This window comes from Zingiber officinale, chromosome 1B, assembly GCF_018446385.1.
Source record: "Zingiber officinale cultivar Zhangliang chromosome 1B, Zo_v1.1, whole genome shotgun sequence".
Classification (NCBI taxonomy): domain Eukaryota; kingdom Viridiplantae; phylum Streptophyta; class Magnoliopsida; order Zingiberales; family Zingiberaceae; genus Zingiber; species Zingiber officinale.
The window spans coordinates 130,630,311-130,643,302 of record NC_055986.1 but is presented as its reverse complement, the minus strand read 5'-3'; the positions used below and the strand labels follow the sequence as shown (position 1 = coordinate 130,643,302).

General features: G+C 37.9%; 1 protein-coding gene across 1 annotated transcript; it reads right to left on the bottom strand.

Annotated features, from left to right (window-relative positions):
- Positions 1–716: 716 nt before the first annotated feature.
- On the bottom strand, positions 717–12,000 carry LOC121979339 (E3 ubiquitin protein ligase DRIP2-like). Its single transcript, XM_042531317.1, has 7 exons — positions 11,507–12,000; positions 10,420–10,519; positions 3,119–3,440; positions 2,573–2,994; positions 2,430–2,480; positions 1,805–1,877; positions 717–1,162 (listed from the first exon to the last, which is right to left on the bottom strand). Exons 1-7 carry the CDS (start codon positions 11,661–11,663, stop codon positions 980–982), a joined length of 1,308 nt encoding a protein of 435 aa, XP_042387251.1. The 5' UTR covers positions 11,664–12,000; the 3' UTR covers positions 717–979.
- Between the last annotated feature and the right edge of the window lie 992 nt (positions 12,001–12,992).

Genomic DNA, 12,992 nt, shown 5'->3' with positions numbered 1-12,992 from the left:
CCTATTTGATTGGCTCCCCTTAATTAAGTCTGTCTTCTCTTCTCTTGCCTTGCTATTACTCATTGTTTTCAATAACACAGGCACGTCAATATTTATCACGCAGTGTTATTTTTTGAAAAACAAACAAGTATCCAAATTAACATATCGTCTTTTATTCACGTATAAGATATTCAAAAATGCACTTAACCTAAATTTAATAACTAATTTCTATGCATAAAATATAGGCTGCGAAGTTGTTAGTTGAGTGCATTTTTAACCGGCGTTAGTTAAAGTTGTTTTATCAAAAGCTCACAAACACAAGCATCTGCTCCTTCATCTGCCCGCCGCACGATGGGATTTAACTTTGACCGCTCAGTTAGTTAAAAAATATTATTTTTTAATTTTACTTATTAAATTGATATAAAGCAGTATCAATTATATTCGTTTAAGTATTTTCAGATTTATCTAAACAATATATATGATTAATCAGTACAAAAAGCTGAATATCCAACTTAAAAAAATTAAATCTTCCAAATTATTCTCGTGATTAATTGTTCAATTTTATTTCCTGTTTCTTACTAAACCTTCCAGTAATGCTAAAAAAATAAAATTGCTCTATATCATTAGTAATATATTAAATATATTCCTATATCATCCATCAATTTATCATAATTTTGGCTGGCATCGCTTAGGATGATTAGACTTCATGTGCAATATTGTAAGTAAACATAACCTTAAAGGCTTAAACAAGAAAAATCAATCAACAAAATCAAACAGAACACTACATTTGTGGTGCCATTATATCACTCGGAATACATTATGATCATTAGCTGAACCATACTCGGTAACACACTCTGCCATAGAGTGAAGAGGACAATTAATTAAACAAGAAGAAACTCATGATGGAAGAGGGAGCTAATTTGGGCGATGAGTAAGCATGCAAGACTAAACGAGTAATGTCAGTGCGAAGATGCTTCGTTGGTGTCGTCAACATACATATTTATTGAGCTGCGACTTCAGCAGGGTGTGGCCGGTAACCCAACATCACTATAAAGTCTTTGGCTGAGGTTCCAATAACTGCCGGAAGCCTTTGTGATGGAGGTGTCCCCCGCAGCCATTGTGCTACCACATTGTTCAGCGACATTGTGGGCATCACTGGTTCATTTCGACATGTTATTTCGACCTGTAGACACACAACAGAGAGTCGCAAGGCAGTTGTCAACTAAATATAGGAGAAATATTAAGTTCTTATGTTAAATTAGCTTCAACAAGGTTAAAAACAGAAGCTCTTGACACATTTAATTTCCTCATTCAAACTAAACTGAGCTTATGTGATCTTGAACTTCCAGAATTACAAATTTGAATGTCTCTAATTAAATTTGGCTCTATAGACATACAAACTTTGAACTAATAATTAAACTACATGAAAAACAGTTCCTTTTTATGGGAAGAGAATGATGAGAAATTGTTGGTAAGGTTTAGGTTACATAGTTGACTCTTGAAGATCCGTAATAATTCCACCAAGATACAGAACGATAGTGTTGTAAACTATGGTTACAAATTTGTATCTGATGTACTAGAACCAGCAACACATTTATAGTTATCTTCGTGATATATTGAAGCACAAATGACAACATAATGCGCATTGTGTTTCTATGCAGGAAAAACAATCTTAGTATGCTGCAAACGGTTCCATGCAAGTTAGACTTCAAAATTTGTTTTTGATGCTACTATAAATTGGTAGAACTAACACATTAGTGTTTCATGAATATATAATCCTGCGACGTAAAAAGTAATATCTCTATTAGTTTCATGGAAGACTCACCTCATCTTCATTGAAAAGATTAAGCTTCTTGACAAGGTACTTCTGAATGTAAGAAACGGGTATATTACCATCTCTGGGATTAAGAATAAAAAGAATAGGTTAGTGCAATATGCTGGTGGGAGAAAATGAATATAGCTGTAAGTGCCCTGACAAATCATTTGTTGCCTATCCTAAAAACATTAGGGAAATGACAAGAATTGTTTTACGCAGATTTTCCTTGTAAGTTGAATTTAACTAAAGATAGCTTAAGATGACTTAACCAACAGACCAAACATGGAAATGAACACATGGTGTTGACATTAGGTTAGCAACTCAAATGTTTTGTTTGATTGTTTTCAAAGTGGGATTCACTTCTTACTCAATATTGAACAAGAATGCATACTTCATTCCATAATTATGATTTTCTACTCATTCTGAAACAATCTGTTCCCTACCTACTACATTATTGTCTTATTTCTATCACAATTTTTTGTTTACCACAATTTAAATTATTGTTGGCAGGAAACATGCAAAACAAAACTTAGGGACATATAGTTTTGAAAAGAACTCCAAGAAAAACGAAGAAACAATGACAGTTTTCAATTTTTAATAAAGTACTCATGCATAATAAGAATATTAAACTCACTTTATTCTCAAATAATTGGTTGAGATCTGGGGAAATGATGAACCTCCACTCCTGAAACCATTGCACATGAAGTAAGTAAAACAACAACTGGGACAAATTATGCCATGTATTTAATGAAACATCCAGTTCTAAAGCTCCTTAACTGGTCAAAAGAGGAAACCAAGGAAAACCAAAATGGAGTTGTTCTCTTATCACTTTGAGTGTTAGAAGCATCATGTATTGTTTGACTGGAGTTGGCAATGTTTCTCCTTTTCTGGCTAACTGACTTCAACCTTCGGGCTTTTATTGTCATAGCAGCGTGATTCTTCTCATCCTGAGATTTGGACTTATGAATATGCTCCATAATCCTGGTCTTGTTAGTACTTATTTCACCATCAGGAACCTCTTTTTGCTCTGCCTTGATGAAAGAATTCTGTGGAGTAGACCTAAAAGATTTTGTTCTGTTTGCAGCTTCGACTAAGCAATTCAAAGGTTTCCAGAGCTCTGCCTTGTCCGGTATGGCAGTTGCACTATTTCCTGTATCTTTATTAACATCATTGTTGGAATTGTCAGGATCGAAAGCAGCCTGAAATTTGTAAAACAAATTAAACATGAGTTACCCATCAAAAGTATGGACAATACAAAAAAGAAACTTGCAACTTTAGCAGCAAATGCAAGTCACAAAAGAAATCAAATATCATGTCTTGTACCTGTCTTCTGTTTAGGGCATGTTTGGTTGAGTTTCCATTCAAACTTGATTGCATTGCAAACTTATCAGTAGTATCATCCTCATTTTTATAGGATTCACTACCATGATGTGTAGCAGCCCCCCTATTGCCAACTGTTTTTTTTCGCCTTCCTGATGGACCTGTTTGTATAGTAACTCTTGGAGTGTTCACCACTAATGAAGAAAGAGAAATTTCTTTTCTTCTAACAGGTAATGTCACGGAAGGGGCACTATCAGATGCTCCAACTTTTGATTTCTTTATAGGAAATATTTTCGCTCTCAAATCTTGGAGATTATGATCAGCCCTGCAAATGGTAGTGTTTAAGACAAGCAGTATGCATAACTTTATAATCTGTGAGTTTGACTAATTGACTTATTTTTTTTGATAAGTAAAATGTATATATCAAAACAAGACCAAGGTACAATAACTAGAAATCAGTAGCATTTCATGTCTGACATAATGTCAGATCAGAAAACACTTCCAAAGTCGGGTAAACATGGATTTGTACATTTCTAAAATTTTTCTTACTCTCCAATTGTCCCTCATCAAAGATACAGCTGCTCCTAGATCTCCATATAAAATGTATCAAAGCCGACATCGCAAGGTATCTAGCTTTAGTCAAGATACGCGCCTCCTCTGAAGACACACCCACAGACTTGTAGCATCCACTAGTCGGTAGACATCTCTTGCCCTATATGTAGCCACTCTTTGACATAATGTCTGACATAATGTCAGATCAGAAAACACTTCCAAAGTCTGGTAAACATGTTTTTTTGTCCTAATCTCTTGTATATCTTTTTTACAGAATTTGTTGAATCAATTTTTATTACATGCTTGAATATCTTGATCAGAGTAGGGTAAGCTCAAGCTAACCCAAACTATGCCACAAAGATGCACTAGAGTAGCTGAACAGTTGCTTAAAGATCTCATATTTGAAGTTTAAGAACTAGGTGTTGGAAATTTGAATGGAAAAAGGTGGATGAAAGGATGTAGGAGATTCTATTGTGAATCGGTTTTTAGTCCCATTGACATTGAGAGTCTTAAGACTCTATTGTTGGTTTATATTGTTGCACATGCATGTCTGATGTGAACAAATGCATGGGGAGAGACTCTCCCTAACGTATGGGTGCGAGGGGGTGCAAATTCAGGGCCCGAATTGTATTGAACCAAGTTAATTTGTGTGCGAGCACAACTTGCTCGCATCGAAGGCCGGGCCGGTCGGGACAAAATTTTCCCAAGTGGAACAACTAATATTTTACCATATGAATCATTTTTGCTACTGCTCAAGTGTGATAACGGAAGCATTAATCAAAAGTTAATGACGATTCTATAACCTCCCGGAGAGTAATAGTTGACCATTGATGGTTGGTGGCTATCATTTAACCTAGGCATGAATAGTCATTACTCGACCATTTAACGCAGCAGGGGGTGAGAGCTTCTATATAAGGAGGTGAGGTCTTGAGCAAAATCATAAGCGAAAGCTATAGCAAAGAAATCTCCATCCACCTAAGTTCCCCTCGCTCTCTTCCTTCCCGTCGTGCATTCGCCCAGCAGATCCACTCGTGATAGCCTTCGGGTATTATCTCAGTTTGCTGCGACCACCAGTGCTTGGTGGAGGTTTGCAGTTTTCCGTTGTATCCTAGAAGCAGACGACCCATAAAAACCTCGAAACACAGTTGGAGGTGGGACGAATTTGTTTTAAAGAAATTACATCATGTAGGCCTCGATAACTCTTTCTGCACTTAACACTCGAGAGCCTCCACTCGGAGTCGGGAGGCTACACTTGGACTCAGGAGTCGGGAGTCAAAAGTCAGCACTCGAGAGTTTGCACTCGGGCTCGACAATCCGGAGTCTGTACTCGGACTCGGTAGTCGGGAGTCTTCACTCGGAGTCGGCAGTCGGGCATACAAAGCAGCTCAGTCTTCTAACCAACTCAGTCATCCCAAGCAACTCTTCCTTCTTTGCTTGACAACATGAGATTATTAGCTTAGGTCAACTCAAAAGATAAGTCTGATTTGATATGTAATTTCAATTCGGACTGCTTCCCCTCTATCTCTGGCAAGATTGTTCAACAATCTTAAAACAGATTCAGTTCTATTGAGATGACCACAGAAAGTATTGAGGTGCAACATACTCATCACATGAAGGCCCCCTTTGTCCCGATTTGAAACGTTCCAATCAAAAATGGGGAAAGGCCAGAGAAGTTCACTAGGTTGAACTTCAAGAGGTGGCAGTAGAAGATGCTCTTCTACTTGACCACATTTACTCTAACTCGGTTCTTGACCGAGGACCCTCCCAAGCATGATGAGGATGCTGATGTTCAGACTATCAGTACAGTGGAGGCATGAACTCATTCTGAGTTCCTTTGTCGAAACTACATCCTTAACTACTTTGCCGACTCGCTGTACGTAGTGTATAGCACGAATAGAACGACTAATGAGCTGTGGGAGTCCTTAGACAATAAGTATAAGACAAAAGATATGGGGGCTAGGAAATTCATTATGGGTCAATTTCTGGACTATAAGATGGTTGACTCTAAGACGGTGATCAACCAAGTTCACGAGTTTTAGGTGATCCTGCATGAGATCCACTCGGAAGGTATGACTGTTAGGGTTAAAAGAATTTAGATATCTCCACAATGACATGATATTGTTCACTTTAGGCCTAAGCCCTCATGACTTTGCTCTTGGCCTCTACCCAAAAGGTCTCATACCAATAGAGATATCTTTTTCTTATAAACCCATGATCTTTCCCATGTGTTTTCAATGTGGAACTATATTTACAATCTTGCAACTCTAACAATTTCTCCCTCAAACAAAGGACCACAGGGTCCCCCCTCAAGCATCAGACCACAATTGACCTGCTCAGGGCCTCCCCTAGAGCATCGGGTCACTCTTGACTTGCCTAGTGCCTCCCCTCGAGTATCAGGTCACTCTTGACCTACTCAGGGCTTCTCCTAGAGCATCGGACCACTCTTAACCTGCTCAGGGCCTCCCTTCGAGCGCCGGGTTACTCTTGACCTGTTCATGGTCTCCCTCGAGTATCAGGTCACTCTTGACCTGCTCAAGGCCTCCTCTAGAGCATCGGGTCACTCTTAACCTGCTCAGGGCCTCCCCTCGAGCATCGGGTTACTCTTGACATGTTCAAGGTCTCCCTCGAGCATCAGGTCACTCTTGACCTGCTCAGGGCCTTCCCTCAAGCATCAGATCACTGACCTACTTAGGGTCTCCCCTACTTCGTTCAAGGTTTCACCCACATGGTTCGATCTTGGATCATGACTCTAGCTTGTGCTTTTTTCGGCAGTTAGTCCGGTGAAGAGCGACCTAGTTCTGATACCAATTGTTAGGATCAAAAGAATTTAAATATCTCCACAATGACATGATATTGTTCACTTTAGGCCTAAACCCTCATGACTTTGCTCTTGGACTTTATCCAAAAGGTCTCATACCAATGGAGATATCTTTTTCTTATAAACCTATGATCTTTTCTATGTGTTTTCAATGTGAGACTATGTTTGCAACCCCAACAATGACTCTGAGTGAAACCTGCTAGGTAGCTGCTAACATTGAGAAGCTGTCTCCCGGCTGGAAGGACTTCAAGAACTACCTGAAGCACAAGCAGAAGGAGATGAACGTGAAGGAACTCATTGTTAGACTTCGAATTGAGGAAGACAACAAGAATTCCGAGAGAAAACTGTTCTCAGACTATTGTGAAAGCCAATGTAGTCGAGCATGGTTAAAACTAGAAATGGAAGAACCCTAAAGCTTCCAAGATGGGACCTAGAGGAGGCCTAAGTAAGAAATTCTCTAGGAAGTGCTTCAACTGTGGCCGAGTCGATCACAAATCTTCAGATTGTAGAAAGCCGAAGAAGCAGGAGGCAGGAGGCCAATCTGAACGAGGGACCAGAAATGGTTGACATGCCATGGTCTTCGAACTGAACTTGGTGGATTCAAATTTGCGACAATGGTGGATCGATGATGAAGTGACTAGACATATTTGCTGTAATAAGGAGTTGCTCTGCAACTTTGAAGAAATCAAAGATGGAGAAAAATTGTTCATGGGGAACTCAACAACCTCGGACATCATGGGCTAAGGAAAAATGGTGCTAAAGCTGACCTCGGGCAAGGAGTTAACTCTCAACAATGTGTTGTATGTTATGGAGATTCAGAAAAATCTAGTGTTTGAATCACTATTAAGCAAACATGACTTCCATATTATTTTTGAGTCGGACAAAGTTGTTCTATCCAAAAATAGAATGTTTTTAGAAAAGGGTTATGCAATCGAAGAGCTATTTAAGCTCAGTGTGATGGATATTACACCTAAGGTTAATAAAATTAGAAGCTCTTCTAGTTATATACTTGAGTCTTCATGTTTGTGGCATGGTAAACTAGGACATCTTATGATGCGTTGCATATATTAATTAACATGCAAAGCTTATCTACATTCCTCCTTAACTCGAAACACAAGTGTGAAATTTGTGTTTAAGCGAAAATAACAAGGTCATCTTTCATTATGTTGAAAGAAGCAATGAACCACTCGGCCTAATTCACACTGACATGTGCGACCTAAAAGATACACGACACATGATGAGAATAAATACTTCATCACTTTTGGAGATGATAACACAAAATGTTGTTATGTGTTTCTCCTCAAGAGTAAGGATGGAGTTATAGAGAAATTTTTTCTTTATAAGAATGAGGTTGAAAATCAACTTAATAAAAAAATTAAGGAGGTTCGTAATCGAGGCGGTGAATATGCCTTACCGTTCACTGAGTTGTGTTCTGAACATGGGATTAGACACGAAACAATAACTCCTTATACTCCTTAGAAAAATGGAGTTGTTGAGCGAAAGAATTGCACTCTAAAGGAGACAATGAATGCTCTTTTATTGAGCTCGGGATTGTCAGAGTTCACGTGGGGGAAGCTATATTAACAGCTAATTACTTTTTAAATAAGGTGTCTGAAATAAAATAGATAAGAGTCCTTATGTGTTGTGGAATGAAAGACAACCGTCCTACAAATATTTACGAATGTGGGGTGCATAGAATGAAATGTCTTGTTGTGTCGCCCGACACGAATAGTTTTTATTGTTCTGTCCGGCGGGGGAAACCGGCACCGGAGCTGTTCCCGTCTCGGATGCATCACAGGCAGTGCTGGAGGAGTCGCGGGATGCCTCCGGCTATGCCAAAAGCATCGTCGGACGCTTATGGCACCGCCGGACACCCCCTCCCACGATCCACCACATGCCGCGACCTTCTTTTCAGTAGAAATTAAATTTTCTACTTAATTAATTTAAACAATTCCTAAATATGTGTGATATTTTGAACATGCTTTTATAAACCCTAATTAAATTACCCAAATAAAATAAATTTAATAAATTTTATTAATTAATATTCAGAAAATTTGTTTTTTAATATTTTAAATTTCATTTAAAAATTAAAAAAATATAATAATTCTGATTTATATTCTAATATATATATACTTTTATTATTTTGTATTATTTTAATACAATTGTTGGACAATCTTGCCAACAAGAATCCATTGTCCAACACTAAGAAGGTAGGAAGAGATACCATAATTCCAAATTGATATTTTTATTTAGACAGTTGAGAACTATCATCTAACTGTGTCTGGTGAATAGTAATAAATATATTAACATGACTATCATAATCTAGATATACAGAAATAATATCCCAAGAATAGTGGTGCATAGACATGCTTCCTGAGTTGGTAGTATGTCGATCAGTGTACAAGCTTACTTGAAAGAATTTTTCAAAAGAGTTTGCTTGCAAGGAACATTCACTAAGAACTCAGAAACTGATTAATAAAGATGTTCCATGTAGTACAACACTTTCGTGGAAAGCTTGTGAGACTAAATTAGGCTGATTATGAGGAAATTTCTAGATATCCAACAAGCAGGATTTGAAATGTAATAAACAAGAAAACAGTGGTGAAAAATAAATATTAAGTGAGACACAATACTGTATTTCTAACCGTCAAGACTTAAAGGGAGAAAAGGGACTAATCTTTTCCAAAATTAAGTTATTTGTATGAGCTATATTTAAAATTTGGCAAAAGGCAAGGACTGCTGTGCTACACCCATTGATGTATTACTCGATCTGGCATTAATGGCTATTCCCTCCTTCACTGTTCAAAATAAAAAACAGCATCTGTTAGTAACTATCAATAACTTTACAATATCATAGGTTCTTTATGAAAATCTAACTCCAGCTGTTAACCTGCCAGCGTCAATGCAGCATTCACAGTATACTTGGTTCACTTTGATTTTGATAAGTCTACATGAGTCTTAGGTGAACTAAAACAATGTGATCCTTAACTTATATTCCCCCAAGTAGAGGATGCATGGTAAAATTGTGACCTGAGCAATTCCTTGCTAGCCTTGGTGAGTTATCTAGTCTGATAGGAAACTAATAATTGTCCTATATGCCTTAGCGCGTGGTGGGGCATTTTCTGCTAGGCAGACAACACAAGAATATGTGCTTCAATACTGTATTTACACTGACAATGCTTTACCCAAAAGACATTAGCTTTCCTAAAAATCCCCATAGTCCATAGGCTCCAAACTTGTAGTATTTATATGATCCACTTAAACATTAAGCCAAGAACTCCCAGCACAGAGCTTGCCAGATTGAAAAACAAAAAGGTTTATGCATTTCTTTCCTTTCTTTTTCTGTGCATAAAGTCCCCCAGAGAGGGAATACAAAATGAGCATTCTCAAGTTTTCTTGCCATGCACTGAAAAATCCATTCAACTCATCTTTTCATCCTTGTGACTCTCTTAACGTGAATCTTCTTTCATCAACTCAACTTCGAGCAAGTATTCACCTTCTGATATCAAGTCTAAGGAACATAGAGCACACCATTTTATTTATTGAGGCCTGAAACTCAATCTACATGCATGCCAATTAACTTTGTTACTGCTGTAATATATTGAGATATAAATATATAAATTGATTCATTTCCTAAAATTCCAAGCTTTTGAAATAAGTGGCTAGCCATTCAAATTGAACAAGGCAACAGAGCAAGAAAATTTAGGGGTCAAATCCTTCCAATGTCAAAATAAAAGTATTATCTCATGCATAGGTTGAAGGTATACTTTGAAACCACGAGAGTCTCCACTGTATTTCATAACATAAGCAAATTGTATAGATTCTAGGATTGAAAACAGTAATATACTAATACTACAGTGAAATCAAAGTGGGTACCATGATGAGAAATCCATACAAGATATAGTATGAAATCTCTAAGCGAAAATAAAATAACCTGAGTTTTTCTACAGGGAGACAACCAAGATGAATATTGCATACAGGGCAACAATCTGTCTCTTCTTCGTCGAGCTTCTCAAATATGCACTTCCTGCAAACTGCTCAAGTAAATTTATTAATTTACATATAGATTAACTTAAACCCATAAACCTATGAAAGGGATTAAAGATCTGAACAAATGATCCCGTAAGAAATAAATTGCCAAATAGTTATAAAGCTCAAGACCATATTTTTTTAATGCAAAGATTATTGAAGTGTATTACATTCAATCAACAAGACGATATCTAACACGAGGATCAGACTATAACAGTCTCACAGAGTCGAACGATTAACAGAAAGGAAAAGGGGAGCGCACATATAATTAAGAGGCCAGGATCCCATGCCACCTATGATCGAGAGAAAAATAATGTAAACGAAAGAGTAGATGATCCTTGACGACCTCTCTTCGACTTTGCACGTTGTACAGAAAAAGGAATGATCAAGACAAAACTCGATTTATTTTCCAGAAAGGAAAGTTATAAAACCTTGCTATAATGTAAATGCAGCTATATCAAAGCAAAAATGAACTCTTATGGTTTTATTGCATGCGTTGGCGTCCCTTGCTTAGTTTCTCACGTAGTACAACTTCGAACTGAGAAAAATGCCGATTGGATTAATAAGGAATGAAAACTCAAAGTATCTCATACAAAAATCAGTATCTTAATTCTACATGACAATCGAAGCAGAGACGAAACAAATACGGTATACAAACACAGGAACATGAAACCAATGCATGCGACCATGACCGCTCGTACCCAAAAGGAATGACTTAGAAACTTTACTGATGCCATATATGAAAAAATTGAGACGCCCGTTGGTTCCTAATTAATCTCGTAGATTAGCGAGTACGCAATTTTTACCGCAAAGAACATCGTAACCCCGCGATATATATTACGTAAAACAAAGAGGGTGAAACCCAACGCCACAAGGCATCCTTGAAAGTACGAAACGAAAGCATCAATCAGGACCATGAACCACACGAAGTATAGAGACCGAAGCGGGAGGAAGAGATGAAGGGGAGAGAGGGGGGCGCGGTGGGTGCTCACACGTATGAAGGCACTCGGAGATGGTGGTGGCGTCCCGGATGAGCTTGTTGCAGATGGGGCACGTCATGCACGCGGCCAGAAGCTTCCTCTTCACCTTCACCATCTGGACCGGTCCGACCGCCGACGTCTCGTCCTCCTCCGTCCCCGAGCTTGCCATTTCCGAGTCCGCTCCCAGTTGGGGACCTCCCGTCACTCCTACGCGCTCCTACCGTTCATGAGAGATTTACTCCGTCAGGAAAGTCGTCGAGCGCCACTCTTACAGCTCAAGGCGCGGCATTGATGGACGAATCACGTGTAGGATCGCGGCGCGGCGGGGATCCGACTACAGAAAACGAACAAGACCGGATCTTTCCAGGAAATAAGGAAGGAGGAGGAGGCAAGGAGCGGCCTCGAGGGGAGATTTGGTGGGGAGAGAGGCGGGGTCGAAAGGGCGGAGACAGATCGGACGAGGACGAGGACGAGGACGAGGACGAGGAGACGAACGCGTAGACAGAACAGAACCGAGGAAGGGGAAGAATGAGATTGTGATGTGTATATATAAAAGGTTGCATACCAGAAGAGAAGGAGGTTTTCTATTGGTGCGTGCCTTTGGGAAACCCGCTGTCTCACTCTCAAAGAAGCTGGACAGTGGGTCCCGTCTACAATGACCAATAAAAAGACGGATAAGGTTCAGTAATCTACGAATTGGTTATCGGACGAATATCTGTTCGCAAAAACAACGTGTTTCGGAGAATTGCCTAAATGTCGCTAACGTGTGCCGAGGGCTTTTTGTTTTTAATTTTGGTTTATTTTTCTTCGTAGTTTTAGCATTGTTGTACAAATAAATCAAAAATAATTTTATGTGTTTTTGCATAACTTAGTAAAGCACGTACAAACTTCCATTTGGTTCCAGGTTTTGACTAATAAATCAAGTCAACTCAGTAACTTTTCTTATTTTTGAAAGGAGATCGAGGTCAGATGCTTTTTTTCATTTATTGATGGAGATACATATTTCCTATCGATCGATTTTATAAGTGGAGGTTATGCATCCGAAGGGAGTATTCCATAAAAGTGATCTAAAGCTACTTCTTTTTGCTTGATAATGCTGCAACTGTTAGATTTTTTAAACGATTAATTAAATATTTATGGATCAAATTTTAATTATAATATATTATAAAATTTATTCATCATTAGAATGATAATTTTAAAAATATTGAGGATTTAAATGAATTTTCACACATGATTCGTGATTTATTTTGATGGTCGATAAAAAATTTATATAATAAATTTTTTTGATTTATTTTGAAAGTTGATAAAAAAATTTATATAGGTAGGACTGATTAATTTTAGAGTTAGTCTATTCAAAAAGATATCTTAATTAAAAAATATATATATAATATAAGTACTTTAAAAATTCTATAAAAAATTGAAAGAAAAATAAAAAAAGTATAATTTTTAAAAGCATATCTTAAGTTATATTCTTAACAAATATGATTTAAATCTAAAA

Excerpts from the sequence above, each read along its gene's own strand:
- LOC121979339 (XM_042531317.1), bottom strand. The coding sequence starts at position 11,663 with ATGGCAAGCTCGGGGACGGAGGAGGACGAGACGTCGGCGGTCGGACCG. Across the intron at positions 3,441-10,419 it reads CTCCCTGTAGAAAAACTCAG|GGCTGATCATAATCTCCAAG; the intron begins GTTATTTTATTT and ends TACCATTTGCAG. Across the intron at positions 2,995-3,118 it reads ATGCCCTAAACAGAAGACAG|GCTGCTTTCGATCCTGACAA; the intron begins GTACAAGACATG and ends TACAAATTTCAG.